At 48.1% G+C, this 22,977-nt stretch overlaps 1 protein-coding gene and 1 pseudogene across 2 annotated transcripts; both read right to left on the bottom strand.

The window, feature by feature from the left end:
- Positions 1-7,377: 7,377 nt before the first annotated feature.
- On the bottom strand, positions 7,378-12,242 carry LOC113429183 (H-2 class II histocompatibility antigen, E-S beta chain-like; annotated as a pseudogene).
- A 1,342-nt stretch (positions 12,243-13,584) lies between these two features.
- Positions 13,585-22,093, bottom strand: LOC113429087 (uncharacterized). 2 transcript variants are annotated; one of them, XM_087953477.1, is made up of 6 exons: positions 22,019-22,093; positions 21,020-21,629; positions 20,656-20,770; positions 20,473-20,540; positions 18,587-18,716; positions 13,585-16,703 (listed from the first exon to the last, which is right to left on the bottom strand). In XM_087953477.1, the coding sequence occupies exons 2-6, from the start codon at positions 21,431-21,433 to the stop codon at positions 15,082-15,084; spliced, it is 2,349 nt and encodes a 782-aa protein (XP_087809603.1). In that variant the 5' UTR covers positions 21,434-21,629; positions 22,019-22,093; the 3' UTR covers positions 13,585-15,081. The 2 variants fall into 2 exon arrangements, with proteins under 2 accessions (XP_087809603.1, XP_087809602.1); XM_087953476.1 differs by having other exon boundaries at positions 21,968-22,070.
- Between the last annotated feature and the right edge of the window lie 884 nt (positions 22,094-22,977).

The following is a 22,977-nucleotide window of genomic DNA, read 5'->3' as shown; positions in this document are numbered from 1 at the left end:
TATTATGGATAAGATAGAGAAAAAAAAGTCTGTATAATGGACGTGGCAGTCCCTGGAGAAAGCAGAATAAAAGAGAAACAACCAGAGAAACTCACAAAAAAACCAGCAAACAGAAATACAAAAAAAAGTTATGGCAAAAAGGCACAGTTACTGGTAGCCCTTGACCACAATCGAGCCCTAAATTTTCTGTCGCTAAGCAAGACAGTCCCTAAGCGAGTTGCGCCCCTTTTTATGACCTTTTCTGGACACAGTTCTTAAGTGAATCATGCTTCTCCCCGCTGATGGTCAGAAGCTGGCTGGGAAGGTCGCAAAAGGGGACACCATGACGCCAGGACAGTGTAAAACCGTCATAAACGCAAGCCGGTTGCCGAGATCCTGAAATGTTGGACCTGCGAGCCTGGGGAAGCCGCAACGGTCATAAGTGTGGAAAACGGGCCATGAGTCCCTTTTTCAGTTCCGTTGTAACTTGGAACGGTCACGAACTGAATGGTTGCAAGTTGAGAACTACCTGTGGTTATGAGTAGTCATGGGGTGGGGGGGGGGGGGAAGGGCTCGGATGCAATCGCAAAAGGACCTGGAGCAGCCCTTGAACCCCGGTGGGGCATTGATTAAAAATCCCCCTCGGTCAATTGCGGAAGGCAGCTCTGCTTGGGACGGCTTAAATCCCGCGAGGGGAGCTTTGGCGCCAACCAACACTCTCCCGGGTGCTTTGGAAGGGGCTCCGCAATTGACGGAGGGGGACGAAAAAAAGGCCAAATCGACGGCTGAAAAGCCGAACGTCGCCCGGCGCCTCCGAGAACTATCTCCGCCAAAGGATCCGGCGGTGGCTCCTCTGCCCGGAGACGGATGACGCTCCCAAATCTCGATTTTTTCATTGGGTGGGCCGGATATTCGATTCTCTAGAAGTCAGAAATAGAATCGCGAGGCGCTGCCCCTCCCCCCCTTGCTTCCCCCTCCCTCTCTCCCTCCTCGCTGTCCCTCCCTCCCCTCGCTCTTTTCACTCCCACCTCTTCCTCCTCCCACCCCTTTGCTCCCTCCTCACTCTCCCCGCCCCCCGTACTGTTCCTCGTTCTTCCCCCTCCCTTTCCCCCTCCTTACTCCCCCTCGCTTTCCCCCTCCCTCCCCTCCCTCCCTCCTTCCTCGCTCTTCCTCCCTCCTCGCTGTCTTCACTCCCCGCTCTCTCTCCTCATTCTCCCCCACACTCTTCCTCGTTCTCCCCTCCCTGCTCTCCCTTCCTCCCCTCGCTTTCCCCCTCCCTCCCCTCTTCGCTCTTTTTCACACTTTCCCCTTCTCCCCCTCGCTCTCTTTGCTCCCTCTTCACTCCCCTCCATACTCTTCCTTGTTCTTCCCCCTCCCTTTCTGCCCCCTGCTCCCCCCTCGCTTTCCCCTCCTCCTCCCTCCCTCCCTCCTTCCTCGCTCTTCCTCCCTCCCCTCGCTTTCCTCCTTTCTCCCCTCGCTCTCTTTGCTCCCTCCTCACTCCCTCCATACTCTTCCTTGTTCTTCCCCCTCCCTTTCTGCCCCCCCTACTCCCCCCTCGCTTTCCTCCCTCCTCCCCTCCCTCCCTCCCTCCTTCCTCGCTCTTCCTCCCTCCCCTCGCTTTCCCCTTCTCCCCCTCGCTCTCTTTGCTCCCTCCTCCCTCCCTCCAAACTCTTCCTTGTTCTTCCCCCTCCCTTTCTGCCCCCTGCTCCCCCCCTCGCTTTCCCCCCTCCTCCTCCCCTCCCTCCCTCCTTCACTCCCCCTCGCTTTCCCCTTCTCTCTTTGCTCCCCCTCCTCGCTCCCCCTTCGCTTCCTCTTCACTCCCTCCATACTTTTCCTCCTTCTTCCCCTCCTTTTCCCTCCCTCCCTCTCCCTCCCTCTTCCTTATTCCTCTCTCTCATTTCCCTCTCACTCCCCCTCCCCCTTCCCCCTCGTTCCCTCCCACCCCCAGTTTTCTGTCCTGCTGTGGGTGGGCAGCCTTTCCCCCCTCCCGAGCCAAGAAATGAGTCGGGGATTCCTTTTGCACCTGAGACCGGCAGGAAAGGGGGGGATCGGCCCTGAGGGAGGAGGATAAAGAGGGCTTGGAGACCCCCAATTACCTCCCTTGAACCCTGAGCCTCGTACAGGTGGGAAAGGCTAAAAGGCTTCTGTATTTAGAGGAGGGGGCAAGGACCAGGGATTGCGAGACCCCTGTTGCTCTCTTTAGGGTTTCTGCTCCACTCTACCCTTGTCCCCTCCCTCTGGATAAGGGGAATTGAGTTCTCATGAGGTCCTCCAAATGGCAGGAACTGAGAAATGGGGGGGGGAGGGGAAGAGTTTCAGGGAAATCAGGCAAGACTAAAAGAGGAATGGGAAGTGAATCTTTTGAGGGAGGCGAGTTCGAAGAGGGCCCTGAAGCTTCGCCCTCCTTGTCCCGGAGGAGTTTCAGCCTCTACAGCAGCCCCGATGCTTCCTGGTGGTCTCCCATCCTCGGGCTAAGCAGGCTTGTCCCTCTCAGCCAGGCCATGGGAGGCTGGGCAGCTGCCGGCTGTTGAGGGCGGATGATGAAAGATCAGCTGATCGTTGGTGATGCCAGATCAGGCCAGGGCTCAGAGCCCCAACCCTCCCCCAGCTGCAGCAGGCAGGCATCCCACAGGGCGCCTATCCTGGGATGGCCTGGATCCCCCCCTGCCCCCTAGCTCCCCTCCCTCACTTTCCCCCTGTCCCACAATTGTGCCTTTGGACACACCCAGTCACACAACATGGGCCCCAGATCCATCGCTCTCCTGGTCAAAGCAGAACTTCTAGGCTCTTCTCATGTTTCCCCTCCCCCGCAAGATTGTGATTTCCTCTGTGTTCTTCCTGACACCCCAATCCCACGTACGTACACACACACACACACACACACACACACACACACACACACACACACACAGAGCAGCACTTCTTTCTCCAACCCCCATCAGCCGCAGAGGCGCTTGGGTTTCGCTTCCCTGAAGCGTTGGCGTCCTCCGAAGCAGAACTGAGGAACTGGCCAGGATCCAGCAGGCAACAAACCTGGATTCTCCATCAGGACAGCTCGGAGACTGCCTTCCTCTTGCCCCATGGCTGAGTCTCCAAATGGGGCATCCGCAAGGCCCTCTGGCCCACCAGAAGTGGCTGAAAGGGCCATTCCTGACAACCTGATGATAGTTCTCTAGTTTTGTTTTTTTTCTCCATCAGTTAAAGCAGATGGAAGAAAGTAGCCCTTGACTTATAAGTTCATTTAGTGGCCGTTTGAAGTTACGATGGCACTGGACAAAGGGATTCTTCGTCTAATATTCCTTCTTTTTAAAATATTTTATTGTTTTGAATGTTTTGTAATACTTTCATGTCCATACCTGTTTTTAGCTTTGTTGTATGTGACCCACAATCACTTGTGAGATATACATTTGAGAGAGATGATGAGAGAGGGAGGGGGGAGGGAGGGAGAGAGAGAGATAGATAGATAGATAGATAGATAGATAGATAGATAGATAGATAGATAGATAGATAGATAGACGGATGGGTGGGTGGGTGGGTGGGTGATATAGATAGATATATTGCAGATATATAGATTCTGTAAATAGATACTGTAGATAGGTAGGTAGGTAGGTAGGTAGATAGGTAGGTAAGTTGATAGGTAGGTAGATAGATGATACAGAGATGATAGATAGTAGGTAGGTTGATAGGTAGGTAGGTTGATAGGTAGGTAGGTAGATAAGTAAGATAGATAGATAGATAGATAGATAGATAGATAGATAGATAGATAGATAGATAGATAGATAGATGATAGATAGATAGATAGATGATAGATAGATAGACAGACAGATAGATGATAGATAGATAGTAGGGTGAGGTTGATATGTAGGTAGGTTGATAGATAGGTAGGTAGGCTGATAGGTAGGTAGGTAGGTAGGTTGATAGATAGGTAGGTAGGCTGATAGGTAGGTAGGTAGGTAGGTTGATAGGTAGGTTGATAGATAGGTAGGTAGGTTGATAGATACGTAGATAGATAGATAGATAGATAGATAGATAGATAGATAGATAGATAGGTAGGTAGATAGATACAGAAAGACAGAGATGATAGATACAGAGATGATAGATAGTAGGTAGGTAGGTTGATAGGTAGGTAGGTAGATTGATAGGTAGGTAGATAGATAGAGAGATAGATAGAGAGATACAAAGATATCTCCCCCACATTCCATCTCTTCAGTTGCACCTTCCAGTTGTGTTTCATCCTACCATGTTTCAATTATTGCAACAATGTCACACCTGCCTTTATGTTCCACCTTCACCCCGTTTATTCCTCATACTTTGAGCATCCGTGCAGAGGCCTCTGAGTCTCTTTTTAAAGGTGTTGGTTTCTACATCCCCCCTTTTGTCTCCAAGTTCCCCCTTTTTCTTCCATATTTCTCTGATTCCCATAAGATTTGAGCTTCCAATTAGCTTCTAAAACTTTGTCTCCCTCTCATTTTGGTTTCACTTTCAAGCCCTTCGGATGAGGGGAGCCAGTCAGTGTCCAAAGCTGACATTCTGGATCCTTGTGAGGGGCATGTGCTGTCCAGCCACTGTATGGGAATTGGATAGTTAGACAAAAATTGTGAGCTGTCCCCTTAAGGAAAATGGTAAATGCAGTTAAGGTATCCTGGGAAATGTAGTCCATGTCATGTGGCCACATCTGTAATCCTGATTGGTCACTAATTGACCCTCGAGGGGTTGGGGGAGGTTTCCTCACTCTTGGCTGAATTCGTGGTAACTGTTTTACTTCTACGGATACGAGATGAGAGAAAAAGGATAGCAGATAATCATCTTTTTACCTACAAGACAGATATGCAAAGGTCATTAAAGAAGAACGTCATCACAAATGTGAGTTATGAGGATACCTGATGAACCAATAAAAGTACTTTGTTATGGATGTTTTGTGGAGTTTATCTATCTGCATCTGTACAGTTTTACAAATCTACCACTGTACAGGATACAGAACAGGGCAGCTCATCCCCTGTTCCTGAGGAGGACCCTGCCTGCTGGCATTCTGCTCCTCCAAAGGGGGCTTGAGGGGAAGGAGAGCAAGGGGGCCTCTGAGCAGGAGGGGAGTCCAGCCCCTTCCCCTCCCTGGATCTGGCCACCCTCCTCCTGAACCAGTTCTGGCTTCGGATCTGAAGTAGCCGGGTGGTGGATCCAGAGGCAGTGGAGGTAGGAGCCTCCTTTGGGGACAGGAAAGAGGAAGAGGATGAGGAAGGAAGGAAGGAAGGAAGGAAGGAAAGAAGGGAGGGAGGGAGGGAGGAAGGAAGGAAGGAAGGAAGGAAGGAAGGAAGGAAGGAAAGAGAGGGAGGGAGGGAGGGAGGGAGGAAGGAAGGAGTCCAGGGTTTTCTTACATCTGAAGTTTATTCTTTCATAGTAAAGCGAAGGGAAGGGAAGGGATTTGGAGGAAGAGTGATGGAGATGAAGCTGCTGTGGGTTCAAAGCCCACCCTGCCCTCACAAGAAAGGGAGGCCCTGAAAGGAAGCTGGGGGGAGGGTCTCAGCAGGAGAAGGTCCAGGCTGCCATCCTCCTCCTCCCTCCTCAACCTGCCACCTTCAGCCTCCATTTCTCAGAGGTTACAAACAGGAGAAAGAGTCATCAGCTACTAAAGAAAAAAAATATCCTTTTGCATCTGAGAGCCGGATTAATTCATGAGTGCTGTAGAAAAAGAGACGGGGAAGAAAATTAGAATATAAAGAGACATTTTTGGTGTAAATAACATATTTTTTCTTCCCTTTCAGCCCCACAACCCCCAAGTCAGGCCAACACTGCAGGGGGTTGGTTGATAGGCAGGGACAGATAGAGGAAGAATCCGCCCATTTCAGGGAGGAAAAGGCTGGGATGCTTCATATGAACAAAGAAGATGGGGCTAGGAAAAAGGTGGCAGAAAAGGCGGGGGGAGCCTGGGGGTCACTTGGCCAGAAATGGTGTGAATTCCCACAAGGAGAAGCGGGGTCAGGAAGAACAGTCTGTCAAGGTTCCAACTAATGAACCCAAACGAGTCTGCATGGGGTGCCAGAAAGAATCATCTTGGGTCAGGGGAGAGGTCCAGTTTATGGCAAAGTTTTAGAGGGAGTTCATGAAATTGATAGGGTCATCATTCTCAAGGGCTTAGCTCCGCCCTCCATCCAAGTACGGACGGAGCTGCAGAACGACCTAACGCAATGATAGAACAATACCTGAGATGCTGTGTTAATTATCAGCAATTTAGCTGGGAAGATCTCCTGCCATTTGCTGAAGTGGCCTTCAATACCGCAGTGCATAGTAACACGGGACTCATCCCTTTTAAAATAGCCACGGGGTGGAATTGTCTCCATGCCTGAATAACTCAGAAACCCGCCCCCCTCCATACTTAGCCTAACAGAATGGGTGGGTTGCTTACAAAATATGGGAGGGAATGTAAACCTGGGGTGCTCCCTCCCCGAGGGAGGAATGGGAAGAAATGACCCCCTCCTTCCCTTTTGCATTTTCTCAAAACTTGGAAAAATTATGTGCAAGATTTTAGCATTTGTGAGTGCTTTTGTTTTCGATTACAGTAACTTTTTCAGGTCTCTGTAAGGAAAAACTGCCCAAGATCCAAAAAATCCACAGCTAGGAGATATTGTTCAGGCATGATTTTTTTTTTTTAAAAAAAGAAACAATTAAGGAATTAAAAAGCCACTTGTCAGCTGGTGCTCCATTCAAAATCCAAGAAAGAAATACTTAGACTCTTTTAATTAGAGAAAAGATATCTTTTACTGGAAGTCAAGTGGTAGCAACAAAAGAATTCTAAATCTGAGGAAATGGGCTTGTAAATCACATATACAAAGTGATGGCAATATTCCCACCCCCAATAGTTCAAATGGTTCTTCCAATTAAAAGTTGTGAATATCATCATGTGGACATCTTCAGGTGGTGGTGAGGCTTCTGCCCGTTGACATTGGCATAGTTTGATAAAGGTTTGCAGTTGCGCAGAGAAGAGAAAGCTAAGCAAGAAACAGAAACCTAAGCAAAAATGTACTCTCCCCACTCCTCAGTTTATACAATACTAGTTTGCAACACCTCCAGCTCACTTCCCATACTTTCCCCCTCCCTCCCCCGTTACTTATGACAGCCGAAAAATGCAAAGCAAAGGAAGAAAATCTTGAAGGCTGACACCACCGATAACTTGTAGGAGGGGTTGAGATGATGGGAAAGAGGAGAAACTCACCTGCAGGAGGTAGGATGGGAGTGGCTGGAAGGAGAAAAAGAGCCAATCAGGAGCCTTCATGGGCTGGAGGACTCAGGGGATCCCCCTCCCCATCGATAGCCCATAATAGGTTGCACAATCTTCACTTAAAAACCCCTCCAAGAACAGAAGTTCCCCAAAATATTCCTCAGGTGGAGTCTCTTGGCCACCTGCTAAGCTTGATGAGAGGCCTCCCCTAGATGGTCCCCTCCCCACAACCTCTCCTCCAGCCCCCACAGACTCATCTTTCTTGTTCTTCAGGTAGGAGAAAAGCCCCACAGCCAGGAAGGCCACTCCTATCACGGCCCCCATGATCCCCGTCCACAGTTTGCTCCTGGCAGAGCTGGATGAACGGGGCTCTGGGGAAGGAGAAGGTGCCTCACCTGAGCAGAAGGATCAGGCCCACCTTCCCCAGGAGGGTTCATTCCAGCTCCCTCCCCACAGGGAGGGTATCTCCCCCTTCTCAGGGTAGGAGGGGAGAGAGGGGAGGGGCTTACCCCACTGGACGGTGATGGGGGCCTCCAGGCTGGTGTGCCCCACCCAGCAAGCGTAGAGGTCCCGCCGCTGGGGCTGGGTCTCCAGCATCACCTGGAGCTGATATGTCCAGTCTCCATTCTGAAGCTCCTCCCCGAAGGCCACGTCCTCCTCTTCCAGCCGGCTGTTCTTCAGCCACTGGACCTCAATCTCCAGAGGGTAAAAGCCCCTTGCGGTGCAGAGGAGGATGGTGTTGGGGGAAGCGGGGTCCATCTTGGTGGGGGAGATGGTGACGGTAGGCTTGGCTGGAGGGAAGGAGGAAAAGGAGGGACATGAGAGACACAGGAGGGCCCAGAATAGGAGACCAAGTTGGTTAGTTCGGGCCAAGATCCCTTTTCACTCCTGAAAATATTCTGTGTTTTGAGTCATCTTCCAAAGATCCCTCTTGATCTCTTCCTTTAGCAAGTTCTCCAGCTGGCACAAGTTGTGGGAGCGTCATCACTTGAGATTTTCAAGAAGAGATTGGATTGCCATTTTGTTAGAAATGGAGTAGGGTCTCCCGCTTGGGCTGGGGGTTGGACTAGATGACCTACAAGGTCCCTTCCAACTCTGATTATCCTTCCTTCTTTTATTTGTTTGTTTATTGGATTTAAAAGCTGCAAATGACTCTGAAAAAAGAATAAAATGAAACAAAAGGGGATAACAGGGGAAAGAGCCTCCAGTAATCCTTTTTTTTATTTTTTTTTGTAAAAAAAGTAATTTTTAATCCTAAAGTGTCCAAAACAGCATTTCTGGGCCCCTGAAAAGGAGGGAGGGGCTTCCGGCTGGAAAGAGGGAGGGAAACAGGCAGTTCCTGAATAGGATAAAAAGGAATCAGGGACAGAAAGAAACAGATGAATATCCAGTGTAGTTCTCCACTTACCACCACAACTGAGCCCAGAATCTCTGTTGCTAAGTGAGACGTTTATTCCATGAATTTTGCCCCCATGTTACGACCTTTCTTGCCACAGTCGTTAAGTGAATCACTGCAGTTGTTAAATGAGTAACCTGGTCGTAAGTGAATCCAGCTTCCCCAGGGACTTTGCTTATCGGAAGGTTGCAAAAGGGGATCAGGTGACCCCGTGGGAGGCTGCGACCGTCGTAAGAACAAGTCAGTGGCCAAGCACCTGGATTTGGATCAGGGGACCCTGGGGAGGCTGCAACGGTCAGAAGGGTGAATTGTTTGTGACTTTGGACAGTCACTAAATGAACTGTTGTAAGTGGAGGACTGCCTGCATTGAGCAGGAGGGAGGGAGGGTGAGAGACCTGGCTGGATTCCCCTCCCCCCCAAAAAAGAACATGATATTTGGGTGGATTTCCTGGGGGGGTCAAAGGGATCCCAGATTCCAGACAGGGAGCGAGTTTGGATCCTGGGAAGGAAGATTTTGTAGCTCTTGAGAGGGCAGAACAGAGAAAGAGATTAAACCCTCATCCAGGAGAATTTATTTTATTTTATTGTCACTGCACCTCGTACAACGAAACCAAACACCATCTTCAGTGCACATCATGACCATGAAAATAAACACAAGCACACATCCTTCACATTCTATACATTGAACTGAAAACCCCTGATATTGCATGAATATTGAACTATACAGTAGAATTCAACAGAGCTACTGCCCTGGGATAGAAGCTGTTTTTCAGCCTGTTTGTCCTTGTTTTTATTATTCTGTACCGTCTGCCAAATGGTAATAGTTCAAAAAAAGGGATGGATCTTTGAGGATGTTTTGAACTTTCTTAAGGCAGCGGGAGCTCTAAAGCTCTTCCAAAGAGGAGAGAGGGCAACCCATGATCCTCTGGGCAATGATGTTAACCCTCTGGAGTGCTGTCCTATCTGAATGTCCAGGAAGGAAGTGAAAAGGGGGTCCCAGTCTCCCCTCCCAGGGAAGAGACCCCCCCCCAGGTCTCACGTCTCCGGCCGATGAGGTGCTGCCTCGTAGTTGAACAGCCAGTAGTTGTGTCGGCAGACAGAGTCCACTTGGGCCTTCGTGTACTGCAGGAACTTTTTTTATCATTGTTCCACCTGTCCGCCTCCACCCCCACCCCCACCCCCAACTCCATGATGGCCTGTATTTCCCAAAGTCGCTATCGACGAATATCGAGGTCGTAGAAGTACCTGAGCAGGAGCCTCACCCGCTGCGTCCCGTTGAGGAAGCGGCATTTGTGCTTCCACTGGTGCAGGAAATGGGATGAAGAGGAGGAGGAAGGCCAGAGGTTTGGAGTCCAAAGCCCATCATCCCCAGCCTTTGGTAGAGGAGGAGGAGGGTCCCACGGAAGAAGGGAGGGTGGTGGGGGAACCTTCCTTTGAGATACTGGAGGAAGGCGCCCCTGGAGGAGGATAGGGGGACCCTGTCAGCTCTAGAGAAGAAGGCAGACTTGCTGGGGGAGGGAGGGTCTGGAGGGGAAGGGAGAAAGAGGGGGGGAGGAGCCTCCTTGAGGGATTCCCACATCCTCCCCTGATAGAAAAAGGCAGGCGGGGGCTCACCTGGTGCAGGAATCCCGTGAAGTCTCTGCAGGGAGCACGTGGGATTTAAAGGGGGAGGAATTGTGGGGGGGGGAGGGCTTGAGGAGAAGTAATATCCATACCCCCCCACTCTCTCTTCCTTTGGGAGGAAATATGGGGAGGGGGCACAAGCAGGGCATCTAGATCGACTCTCCTGGGATCTCCCACCCTTCACTCTTCATCTTCCCTGGGTCTCCCCGCTTTCTTCTTCCCCGAATCTTTAGCCCAAGCACCGGCCTTTGGATGATTGTCGAGGGTCACACCTGTTTCCTATCTCCCCCCTCCCCCAAAAGACCTCCCCTGCAGTCCCCCTCAAAGGGAGGGTCTCCAGCCCCCCCCCCAAAAGAGAGTTTTTGAGAGCCGATTGAAGGGAGCAACTCGGAGCCCCCAATATCCCCCTCCCTCGGTCCCCCCCCTCAAAATCCCAATAGAGCAAAGGGGGATTATGGGGGGGTCTTGGTCTCCTCCCCAAATCCAGGGGCTCCCCCAGAAAGGACTGAAGGTCCCCTCTTGCCTGACCTTCAAAGCCTCAATTCTGAGATTCGGAAGAAAAAAACGGAAGTTTTTGCAGAAGCCAACATCCTTTTGCTTCAACGCCTCTTTTTCCTTCTGTGGATTCAGGGCTGAAAATGCCTCAGTTTCCCTATTTCCGCTTTTCCTTCCCTTCCTCTTTCAAGGCAGCCGATTCAGACCCAGACAATGGGGGGAGGAGAAGAACCTGGCTGTGACTCCCCACTTTGGCTACAATAGGAGAACAGGGGGTGGGGCTCCTTCTTATCCTCCTCGGTGGCAATGTGGGCAGGAAGGGGGAGGAGACCACACAGAGATCGAGGCTGTTGGAGGCTCTGGAGACCCAGCAGCTTCCTTCCCCTCAGAGGGGGGGGGGTCCTTCCCAACCCCTCTGTGGGCAAAAGGGAGGAAGGGAAGAGATGGCCCCCCCCGAAACACACAGCGAGACGACGTGAGGTTTCCTCCATAAGCAAAGCCAACCCCACCAAAAAGACATCAACCAGGGATAACCCAAATACCAAACCCCCAAAGCGCACCACCAAACAGGGGGAACGGTCTTTCCACAGAACGGGACCCCTCTCTCCCAGGTTTGTCCAGCCACGCCCAACTACATTTCCTTACACCCGCACCCAAACGTTAGGGTCCTCCTTCCCCACTCCTCTCCTCCCCCCTGGGGATCTGGCCGAGCGCCCCCACCAGCAGCATCAGGAGGAGCCCAGCAGAGCCCATGGATGCCACCCTACAAGCGCCCCCCAAGAGAGGGGAGGAAGACGCGGAGGCTCCCAGCCCCAAAGGAGGAATGGAGGGGGGTCTGGAAGGGGGAGGGAGGAACTTCAGACTTGGGAGTGTCCAGAAAGAGGAGGGCCAATGAGAATCCTCCCTTCTGCAGCATCATCGGTCTCCGGGCAGAGTCTCCCTTGACTTTACCCGATGGAGGAGATAGTTCAGTGTAGAGAAAAATTCGAGTCGGTTATTCAGGCCTCTTCACTCCTCAAAATAATATTCTGGTTCTTAAGTCATGTTTCCAAGCAAATGGCAGCAAGAAATTAAAAGGGATCCCGAAAGATGGGAAAAAAGATTCCTAGTTGGGATCAGTTATAGTTTCCTGTCCCCTCCCAAAAGACCCCCCAAGAGCCCCCCCAAGACCACCTCAAAGGGAGGGTCTCCCCCCTTCACAAAAGGGAGAGTTTGGGGGAGTTGATTTCTGAGGAGCAACTCAGACACCCCCAAATTCCCTTCTCTCAAAGCCCCCCCTCCAGGTCCTGATTGAGGAATGGGGCAATATAGGGTGGGGGGGGGTCCTTGGTCCCCTCCCCAAATTCACAGGCTCCCCCAAAGGGATCCAAGCTCCCCTCTTGCTTGACTCTTCAAAGCCTCAAAACTGAGACTCAGAAGAAAAAGTGAAGTTTCTGAAGGTGCCAAAAATTCTTTTTCTTATATACTTTGGCGGCATTTGTGGATTCCGCTCTGAAAATGCCTGTTTCCCCGTTTCCGCTTTCTGCCTCCTTCCTCTTTTAAAGGAGGTCCGAAGTGATTCGGGGCTTGAAGACTCTCTTGCCCTCCACCCTTTTCCCAAAGTCTCTCCTGGGGGTCCCAGCCCCTTCCTTCCCCCCCCCTCTGCCCCTCAGCATCCCTGGGTCCCTCCCACCCCCTCCTTCCCGGGCGTCTCCTTTCCCACTTCGCTTCCGGGGGAGGACCCCAGCAGAGCCCACAAGCGCCCCCTCCAGGAATGGGGAGGCCTGGAAGTTTCCAGCCCCAGAAGTGGAATTGTTGGGTCTGGACTGGGTGGGAGATGAAGAGTTTGGAGGGCGAAGTTTCATCCTCCCGACTTGTGGGTCGCTTTCCGTCCCAGCTGGGTAGCATCTTCAGCAGCTGGGTAGCATCTTCAGGGGAGTAGAGGGGAAAGGGTTAAAAAAGAGCTTCCTTTGCTCAGTCAGCATGGAGAGTAGCCAGAAGCAGCAGAACCAATCAGAATCCCCCGTGATGCAGCATCAGCAGTCTCCAGGCAGGGTCTCTCTTGCTTTCACCCATTGCAGGAGACAGTTCCAACTTGAGACAGAAGCGGAGTTTCAATGATGACGTCACACCTGCCTTTGGGTTCCACCTTCACCTTGTTTCTTCCTCGTGCTTTGAGCATCTGTGCAAAGGCATCTGAGGTTTCTACATCTCCTGTTTTGTGTCCAAGTTCCCCATTTTTCCTCCAATTTGGTGGATTCCCCTGAGATTTCCCTTTGGATTAGCTTCTCAAACTTCCTAGCTCCCTCTCACTTTCAAGCCCAGAATGAGGGGGTCAGGGATTCAGAGTGGGGCTCTTTGGGAAAGGGTAGGGGTTAGCAATGAGGACTGAGGAGATCAGGCAGATCCCAAGATTACAGCAGAACCTTGGATGGGATCCCTCTTAACCCCCTCTTCAGCAAATGCTCCAACTGACACAATTCTTAGATGGATTAATAGGGGGTGTCTGGGTGAGCCCCCCCAAGAAGGGCCTTAAAAGGTCCGCTCCAACTCAAAGTACTTTGCTAACAATGTTTCTCTTGAGGGATTATTTTTAACAACTGTTAATTCTATAATGCTGAAGAGCATTCAATTTGTTATTTGTAATTTAAAGCAGGGATCTAATCTGGTTGCCACCCAGACAAAGAACATTTCAGGTGTGGATTGTTGTTGTTTTTCATAATAAGCCCATTTGCATCTAGGAACATGAAATATCTTTCTGGAATAGCTAAAATAAAGGCAGTGGCTTTACAAAGTGAAAATCGTGACTATTTGTTCGAACAAGAAATGCAAACTCTAGATGAGAAAAAAATATTTCAGCAAAAAAAAATGGAGTATTTTTAAATAAATGGAAATTGAAAAGTTTCAATTTGGCATTTTATTGAAAACAACTTCAAATCATATAGATTACTTTTAGTAGGTAAACAAACAGAGTATCGGATGGCATGAATCATTTTTATGGCCCAACCCAAAATTAACCTAATTTTAGACAAAAATCTACTGATAGGAGTTTGTGGTTCCAAACTGATAAGATGGGAGCTGCTGGAGAGATTTTCATTCACTTCTGGATCCACTAGTGAATCGGTAGATTGTTTTTTGTTTTTAAAGACCCCCCAGAGACTCAACTTTCTCCTTCTGTCCATCCAAGAATTGACAGAGCCCTGGTGCCTGAAGTCCTAAGCCTGGTACAAGTCCTTGGCGGCTGGCGCGCCTATCCGCACTTTCGCTGAAGCAGGAGATCCTATACCATTTCAGGATCTACTGATATCCCGACAGGATCTCTTTCATAAAAGTGACTATCCAGTCTCTTCTTAAAAATGTCCACTGATGAAGCAACCACAATGTCTGAAGGAAAGCTGTTCCACTGGTTAATTGTCTTCACTATAAGAAAGATTCTCATTAATTTGAAGTTGCTTCTCTCCTTGATTATTTTACATGCATTGTTTCTTGTCCTGCCCTCTGGTGCTTTGGAAAATAAATTGACCCCCTCCTCTTTGTGGCAGCCACTCAAGTACTGGAATACTGCTATCATGTCACTCCTAATCCTTTTCTGCAGATTAGCCACCCCCAAATCCTGCAACCGTATGTTCTTCATATGTTTCAGTCTTCATGCCTTTAATCCTCTTAAGCTGCTCTTCTTTGCACTTTCTCCAAAGTCTAAACATCTTTTTTGTAATGCGATGACCAAAACTTGATGCAGTATTCCAGATGTAGCCTTATTAAGGCTTTATAAAATGGTATTAATACTTCATGTGATTTTGATTCTACGCCTGTTTATACAATCAAGGATTATATTAGCTTTTCTGGCTGCCGCCGCACACACGTGACTCATGTTTAAGTGATCATCCATTCGGACTCACAAGGTCCCTCTCACAGTTACTGTTTCTGAGCCAGGTTTCCTGTAATCTGTTTTTCCTGCCCAGGTGTAAAATCTTACTTTTCTCTATATTAAGTTTCATTTTGTTGGATTCAACCTTGTCTCATTTGGATCAGAAAGGCAAAATATGCACACACATACAAATGTAGAGACATGGTGGGTCAGTGGTTAGAATGCAGTACTACAGGCTAACTGCCCACAGCCGGGAGTTTAACCCTGACTGACTCATGGTTGATTAAGTCTTTCATTCTTCGGAGGTTGCTAAAATGAGGACCCAGATTGCTGGGGATGATATGCTGACTCTGTAACCTGCTCAGAGTGTGGTAAAGCATTATGGAGTGGTATGTAAGTCTAAGTGGAATTGCTGTTGCTATATAGTTTCTCCTGAGTGTGGATCCTTTTATGAGAAATAAGATGACCATTCTGAGTAAACCTTTCAATATTCCATGGATTTATATGGCTTCCCCCGTGTGGATCATCTTATGGGAAATAATGACCTCTTTGAGCAAAGGTCTTTCCACATTCCATTAATTTAAATGGTTTCTCTCCTGTGTGGAGCTTTTTGTGGGTAGTAAGTCCACTACTATAAGCAAAGGTCTTCCCACACTCCATGCATTTAAATGGTTTCTCTCCTGTGTGGATCATCTTATGGGAAATAAGAATAACTCTGTGAGCAAAGGTCTTTCCACATTCCATGCATTTATATGGTTTCTCCCCTGTGTGGATCCTTTCATGGGAAGTAAGATTATATCTACGAGCAAAGGTCTTTCCACACTCCATGCAATTATATGGCTTCTCTCCTGTGTGGCTTCTTTTATGGGAAATAAGATTAGATTTATGAGCAAAGGTCTTTCCACACTCCATGCATTTATATGATTTCTCTCCTGTGTGGAGCTTTTTGTGGCTTATAAGTCCACTGCTATAAGCAAAGATCTTTCCACACTCCATGCATTTATACTGCTTTTCCCCCGTATGGATCTTTTTGTGGATAATAAGTCCACTATTATAAGCAAAGGTCTTTCCACACTCCATGCATTTATACAGCTTCTCCCCTGTGTGGATCACCTGATGGAAAATAAGTTGACCTCTTTGAGTAAATGTCTTTCCACACTCCATGCATTTATATGGTTTCTCCCCTGTATGGATCCTTTCATGGGAAGTAAGTGTACAGCTACGAGCAAAGGTCTTTCCACATTCTATGCATTTATATGGTTTCTCCCCTGTGTGGATCCTTTCATGGGAAGTAAGTGTACTGCTCAGAGCAAAGGTCTTTCCACACTCCATGCATTTATATGGTTTCTCTCCTGAGTGGATCTTTTTGTGACTTCTAAGTCCACTGCTATGAGTAAACGTCCTTCCACACTCTATGCATTTATACGGCTTCTCTCCTGTGTGGATTATCTTATGGGAAATAAGATTACCTCTTTGAGCAAAGGTCTTTCCACACTCCATGCATTTATATGGTTTCTCTCCTGAGTGGATCTTTTTGTGGCTTCTAAGTCCACTGCTATGAGTAAACGTCCTTTCACACTCCATGCATTTATACAGCTTCTCCCCTGTGTGAATCCTTTCATGGGAAGTAAGATTACCTCTTTGAGCAAAGGTCTTTCCACACTCTATGCATTCATATGGTTTCTCCCCTGTGTGGATCCTTTTATGGATAGTAAATTGACTGCTTGTTCTAAAACATTTTCCACATTCCAAACATTTATAAGGCTTCTCTTTTGTGTCAATCACTTTTTGAGATGTAAGGAAATTATTTTCAGGAGAAAGAATGAATGTCCCATTGTAATTTTCTTCCTTGTGTCTTCTTATAGGATCTTCTCCTTTGTTTTGGGTTAAATAGTGTTCATTTATTTGTACTTTAGCTTTGATTAGCTTCACACTTTTTCCAGTATATTTTTTTCTTATTTTCCCTTGTTGGGCAAGAAAGTCTTGCATTGGAGCATCAGTGGAAGATAAGTTTTCCTGATTCCAATTCTTTGACTGGTTTCTCTTGTTGCTTTCGAATTCCATTTGAATTCCAAACTTCTCCGTTCCATCTTTAGCATTGATCACTTGGGACAGTTCAGAGGAATCTTGATTCTCCTGTCCATTATTACCTTCAAAGCAAAAGAGAAATGAAATGATAACAAGGTTAGAGAAAAAGATCAAAGTGTAGAAAGTCAAGTGAAATTCTTTCTGAAGTTCTTTGAAATTCCATTAGGTTGTATGTTTGCATGCCTACAGTGGTGTGATATAGACATGATGGTTTCTATATTCATGAATCACGAAAGCTTTGGAAATATCTGGAAAACATCTCTTTCTTTACAATTATCAATATATATGCAAATCTCAATCATAATCAGTTTTGAGTTAAGGAATAATCTTAGGCGAAACATCCAAGGAGGAATTAGGAGAAAACTTGAGATTTATTGGGGTGGCTTAATTTCAACAGAGACCTGTGAGAAATGAAACAATTTTGAAACAAGCTCCTTCTTCCATGGTGTACCCTGCAGCAGCTGCTCCACGAAACCCCTGCTCGGTCTGTTCCTCGATCCCAGCAACGAGATTTTGGAATGAAATCTTTTATTTGAAGCCTCCCATTGCCTTGTAAACTCTCTTTGCACTGAGACTGGAAAGGTTGGGATGCTTCAAGAATGGCTATTTCACTGCCCCAAAGCCCGATCGGCGTGCAAGGGCTCTTTGGCCGAATCTGGAACATTTCGCAGAGAACGGAGGTCTAATTACTTTAGTGCGAGATCACACAAAACCAGTAGCGCTAAGATATCAGGCTACTAATCTCGCCTGATCTCGCACTGCAGTACTTTAGGCCTCTGTTCTTTTAGGAACTGAGGACTGCACGAGATCCAGGGCAAAAGTCTTTGAAAATGAAGAGGGGTTCCCTCTGTTTGAAAAGCATTTTGCCCTGGATCTTGGGCAGTTCTTGGTTAGCAGAGAACAGAGGCCTAAAGCACTGTAGTGCGAGATCACGTGACATCAATAGTACTAGATTTCCCACTACTGATCTCACATATCTCTCACTACTTTAGGCCTCTTTTTTTTGAAAATGCACCGAAGTAGGTAAAGGAACCGATGGTTCACCACATCATCACAATGTAGCATATTTTTTGGACTATAAGACGCACTGGATCATAAGATGCACCTAGATTTAGAGAACGAAAGCAAGTTAAAAAAAAGGTATTGGCCCCCGCGCGTCCCATTTCTGCCCTCTCCGGCGTCCAGATGCACTCTACAGGACAAAAACAGGCCTGTTTTTGGTCCCACAAACCCGCTGTGCGTCCCATTTTCAGCCTCCCCAATGCCGGGGAGGGCAAAAATGGGTGCCGCAGAAGCCGGCGGAGGCAAAGTGCTTCTGGATGCCAGGGAAGGCGAAAATAGGACGCGCAGAGGGCTTAGGAGGCCAAAAACAGGCCCGTATTCATTCTATAAGACACACAGACATTTCCACTTTTTGGGTGGAGGGCGTTTTATAGTCCGAAAAATATGGTAAGTCCAAGCTGGGTGGGGGAATAGGTAGGGCAAATGTTGCAGAGCCTCTGCTGTCATCTATAAGTGTGAACGATGGGCGTGATGCTGCAACACTCATAATTTCGGGACTGGGTCTGAAGTACTTGGGGGAGAGCTGGTCGTAACTTGGAATGGTCACTAAGTGAACTGTTGTAATTGGAGATTACCTGAACCCTAGGATGCTCTGAGTCACATTGCATGAGGCCTTTGCTCTTGAATTGGATTGGGAGAAGGACACAAAAAAGCACTTTGTTCTTTTCAGCCTCCACAGAGAAGTTCAAATAGAAATGGAAAAATACAGAGAAGAAATGGCACAGAAAGCATCTAAGCAAAGAGACATTGACTCTTTCCTTCCTTGGAAGGCCTGATCTTTTCCTTCTCCCTCCCAGGAGACGATATTTGATTAGTGTTTTTTAAATTAAAAAAAAAACTGACTATAATCTGTCTTTTGGATTGGGGACTAGAAAACTCTTACCCAGAGAGACCACGTTCTTATAGTTTTCAAGCATGACTTCTGAATGCAGCGCTTTCTGGTCAGGATCCAGCTGAGACCATTCCTCCTCAGAGAAATACACAGCCACTTCCTCGAAGGACACAAGACCCTCCTGGACATGGAAAAAAGAACAGAACAGGAGGATTCGCAAGATCTGTTCATCTTCATCATTGATTTAGACAAGAGGACAGAAGAGGAATGTGTCAAATTTGCAAACAAGACCAAATTGACTGGAATACCCACACTCCAGAAGATAAGCTCAAGATATAGAAGGACCAACAGATTGGGCCCCATCTAACAAAATGAAATCAACAGTGAGAAATGTAAGGTTCTACATTTACGAAAGGAAAACCAAATGCAATGGAATAGAATAGGTGATACCTGGCTCAATAGTAGAAATTGCAACAGGGATCTTGGAGTCCTAGTGGACAACCACTTAAACATGAGTCAGCACTATGCTCCAGTTGCCCCCCCCACCAAACCCTAGCAAAATTATAGGCTGCATTAAGAGGGATAGAATCAAGATGACATGAAGTGTTAGTACCACTTTATAATGCCTTGGTAAGACCACACTTGGAATATTATATCCAATTTTCATTGCCAGATATAAAAAAGTTCTTGAGACTCTAGAATGAGTGCAGAGAAGAGCAACAACTATTATTAGTGGACCGGAGGCTGAAACATATAAAGAACGGTTGCTAGAATTAGGTATGTCTAGTTTCATGAAAAGGACTAGGGAATGACATGATAGCAGTGTTCCATGAAGCAGGGGATGGAAACTATTCAAGGAGAGAATCAACCTACAAGTAAAGAGAAATTTCCAGACAGCGGGAACAATTAATCAGTGGAATGACTTCCCTCCAGGAATTGTCGGTGCTCAAACACTGGAGGTGTTTATGAAGAAATTGGACAGTGATTTATCTGAAATGTTATAGGGCTTCCTGGCTGAGCAGGGGGTTGGACTAGAAGACCTCCAAGATCCCTATCAAGTCTGTTATTCTGTTCTATTGTTCCCAAATTCCCACAGAGATATGCACTAAGTTAAATGGCTGTGGATCACACAAGGCCTAATTTTAGGTGAGCAAATGGGCAAATCTGAAAATTGCTTTCACTGAGGAAATATTTGGGGAAGTTTTATTAAGTTCATTGATTCTGCAAAACTTTCAGTGCCTTTCTATAAAGTAATCCGACTTCTGGATCAACTAATCTATCGCTCTGTCTATCATTGATTGACGTAGTAGTCTGAGCCATTGACTGAAAGGAAGAAAGCAAAGAAGAATAAATTCCCTGGGAAAGTCATTTCTCAGCCTTTGCAAAGCGGGAATGTTTGATCTCCTAATTGAGGCATAAATCAGAGGATTGGAAATTATTTTGTAGTCCAAAATACCATGATTACATGCTCAACATGGCCACTCCCTTTGGATTTTAATAGTCTGCCTTATTTTTTAATATGATTTGCTTATTTTTGAACTACAGGTTATAAATAAGGCTTTTTAAAAATGGTAATGTGGCACTGTGACTATTTATTTTTCATTAACCTTGCCCAATTCCAAGTCAAAGAATAACCAAAAAAGGTTCTCTAGCAGTTCCTGCCACTGTGATACATTTATTCCTATTTCTTAAAGGACTTTTTAAAAATTGCTTCTTGTAAACTACAAGTTGGAGGAGAATCTAGCAGAACAAGATAAGCAGAGGAAGCTATGCTGGCTGACAGCAACTTGAACCTGCTATTCTGCTTTCCATGTTGTGGAAGAACACAAAAATAATCCAGGCCAAACGAGGGGGGAAACAGAAGGAGAGAGAACTATTCATACCCGCTTCACTTGCTGAAGGGACAATAGAAATCTAATATCTTTTCCCTTTCTTACTTGATTTGGAGGTTCAACCGCTGTTTGATCTCCCACATAAAAACCAGGAAGCTTCATTCTTTGTTTCTCTGTAAGGAATAAATAATTTCAAAATGCATAATTAACAAGATAGGAGGAGGCATTCTATAGAAGAGAAGGGAAGCAAAGATAAGACAGATGAGTAATCGGAGGAACTTCCATTACCTCCTGAGGTGTCCTGACTTGGATCTTCCCAAGGGATCCTCCTGAAAAATAGCTCCTGGGGGGGATTTGATGGGTTCTTCTTTTCCTCAGGATCTCTGATCTCCACAGTGCAGCCCTTCAAATAGGAGGAAGGAAGAAGCAGAATTAATGTACGTCACACAACATAAAGTGGATTCCTATATTCGGAACACAACCTCAAAGCCCCCAATATCCATCCGTGTGGCTGAGTGAGAAAACAATGGAACAATGTCCTACAAGAACTGGAGAATTGCTTCATATTATGAACATGGAGAACTTTGGGAAGGAGGGGTGAAGCATTCAAACACTCTATTTATTCCCTTCCGAGCTCCCTAAAGTCTCCCACCTGCCACTGGAGCTGCTCCATCTGCTCCTCCGCCTGGCTCAGGAGGAAGCCTTCCGCTAGGGCCACCGCCTGGGAGCTGCTCTCTGCTCCACACTCCCGCACCCAGCCCTCCATCTCTGGGGGCAGGAGAGCCAGAAGCCGCTCCAGAACCACCAGGTCCAGCATCTGGGCTTTGCTGTGCTTTCCTGGCCTCAGCCATCGCCTGCACAAGTCATGGAGTCGGCTGCAAAGTCCTCGGGGTCCCTCAGCCTCCCGGTATTGGATGGAGGTCCAGGGCGGAACTTCTGGAGGGAGGAGGGTTCCCTCCTGCAGGACCTTCTGCCCGGTTCTGGTCCAGCTCTCCCCACAGCTCCCAGGCTGAAGAGCCGCGGGGCCTTTTCCGCTCCCCTCCTTGGCCAAAGGGGGTATCTCCATCCTTCCTCTCTCCTGGCAGAGCAGCTCCAAAGGGCTCCAGGTACTCTGGGGGGGTCTCCAGGGGCCTCTTCCTTCACGGGACCATTTCTGGGGCCGCAGGACGGATCCCTGCTGGTCCTACCGCTCTCCTTCCTTCCTTCCCCCGCAGAGGAAATCCTGGTTTGCAAAAGCTGCCGAGGGCTCGGAGGTTCCAGATCTGGGAGAGAAAAACCGACGCCCAGGATCAGAAAGGGGGATCCAGCCCCTGGATCCCCTTCCCCCAACCTGCAGGGAGCCCCAAGCAGCTCCTCCCAGCGCAGGGCTCAGCCCCGACCCGGAGCAGAGCTGGAGAGGTCGCCCCCCGCCACTTCCCTCCTCCTCCGGAGACGGGATCGGGCCCTCGGGGAGCCCGGTGCGAATCCTGCCTCCTCCTCCTCCTCGACCAGCTTCTCTCCTCCCCTGCTGGGCCTCCGCCAGCTCTGCCCTTCCTTCCCCTCCCCCCCTTTGGTGGAGAGGGCGGCTGGTGAGTATGGGATCCGGGAAGAGCACCCTCACCTGGAGCACGCCTGGATGTCCCCCCGCAATACTCTCCCGCAGCCCCTCAACCTCCTGAGGCGCCCCAGGGATTAAGGACAGCAAGTGCGGCATCCTAGAGAGGCAAGGCTCAGTGATGTCACTTCCTTCGCCGCCGCCGCCTCTGACAAGACAGCCGTGACGTTCGCCCTCCAGCGGCCCTATGGGGAAGCGCCTGGAGTTCCCTTCCCTTGGCGGAGGGCGCCCCCTGGTGGACTTGGGGCAAAGGGCCAGGAGGGTAGAAAGGGCGGGAAAGAGGAGCGTATGGGAGGGGGAAGGTGGGGATGATGGGTTCGGGAAAGGCTCCTCTCCATGGCTCCCTGTCAGACAAAGGCTTCGACGTCTATGTTTCTTTCCCCCCTTTTATATGAACCCAAATGCCCCGGAGGAGGTTTTCGTCTTTCTTCTGTGGCGTTTCTAGAGCGGTTTGGTTATTTCTTATCTATAAAGTGCAACTCCACCTCCACCTCTTTCATTCGGTCAGCTTCTATATCTATTGAGATGAGAAAAAAGAGAAATCTTTATGGAAATCCCTGAGATATTGGAAGATGCCACCATGTCTCCCCTCGTCCTTTTCCTCAGACCAGACACACCCAGTTCCAGCAATCAGGTTTGGTTTTTTTTTGTATCTTTTAGCCTCCATCTTTGTTGCTCTTCTCTGCACTATTTCTAATTTATTTGTTTATTATACAAAACAAAGAAAAATAATAATAGGAAATTGAGGGAAGAAGAATGAGAGGGGAAAAGAAAGTCTGAGGTAGAAGGGGAAAAAAAGGGCGGGGAGAGGTCTTTTTAGCCCAATGCAAGATTTAAAACAAAAAACAAAAACAAGAAACCATTCCAGCCTGACAATTCAATCTAATGGACGAAAGCAAAGTCATTTTGGGTCTTTTTCTTTTGAACCCTTTAAATGTGAAAATATCCCATTTAATGGCTGGAGAAGGAAAGCGCACAAAGGTGCCAAACTCCCCGTTGTGGCCGAGTGAGGGTAG

The sequence above is a fragment of the Notechis scutatus genome, chromosome 2, assembly GCF_049901735.1.
Source record: "Notechis scutatus isolate UNSWTSFEM ecotype Mainland chromosome 2, rNotScu1.2, whole genome shotgun sequence".
NCBI lineage: Eukaryota > Metazoa > Chordata > Lepidosauria > Squamata > Elapidae > Notechis > Notechis scutatus.
This window is presented reverse-complemented; position numbering and strand designations above follow the sequence as displayed.

Bases quoted from the DNA above. Each gene is read 5' to 3' on its own strand.
- LOC113429087 (XM_087953477.1), bottom strand. From the start codon at position 21,433: ATGGAGATACCCCCTTTGGCCAAGGAGGGGAGCGGAAAAGGCCCCGCG. The intron at 20,771-21,019 runs GTGGGAGACTTT...TCCTATTTGAAG, and splicing joins TGGAGCAGCTCCAGTGGCAG to GGCTGCACTGTGGAGATCAG. The intron at 18,717-20,472 runs GTAAGAAAGGGA...TTCCATGTCCAG, and splicing joins CGGTTGAACCTCCAAATCAA to GAGGGTCTTGTGTCCTTCGA.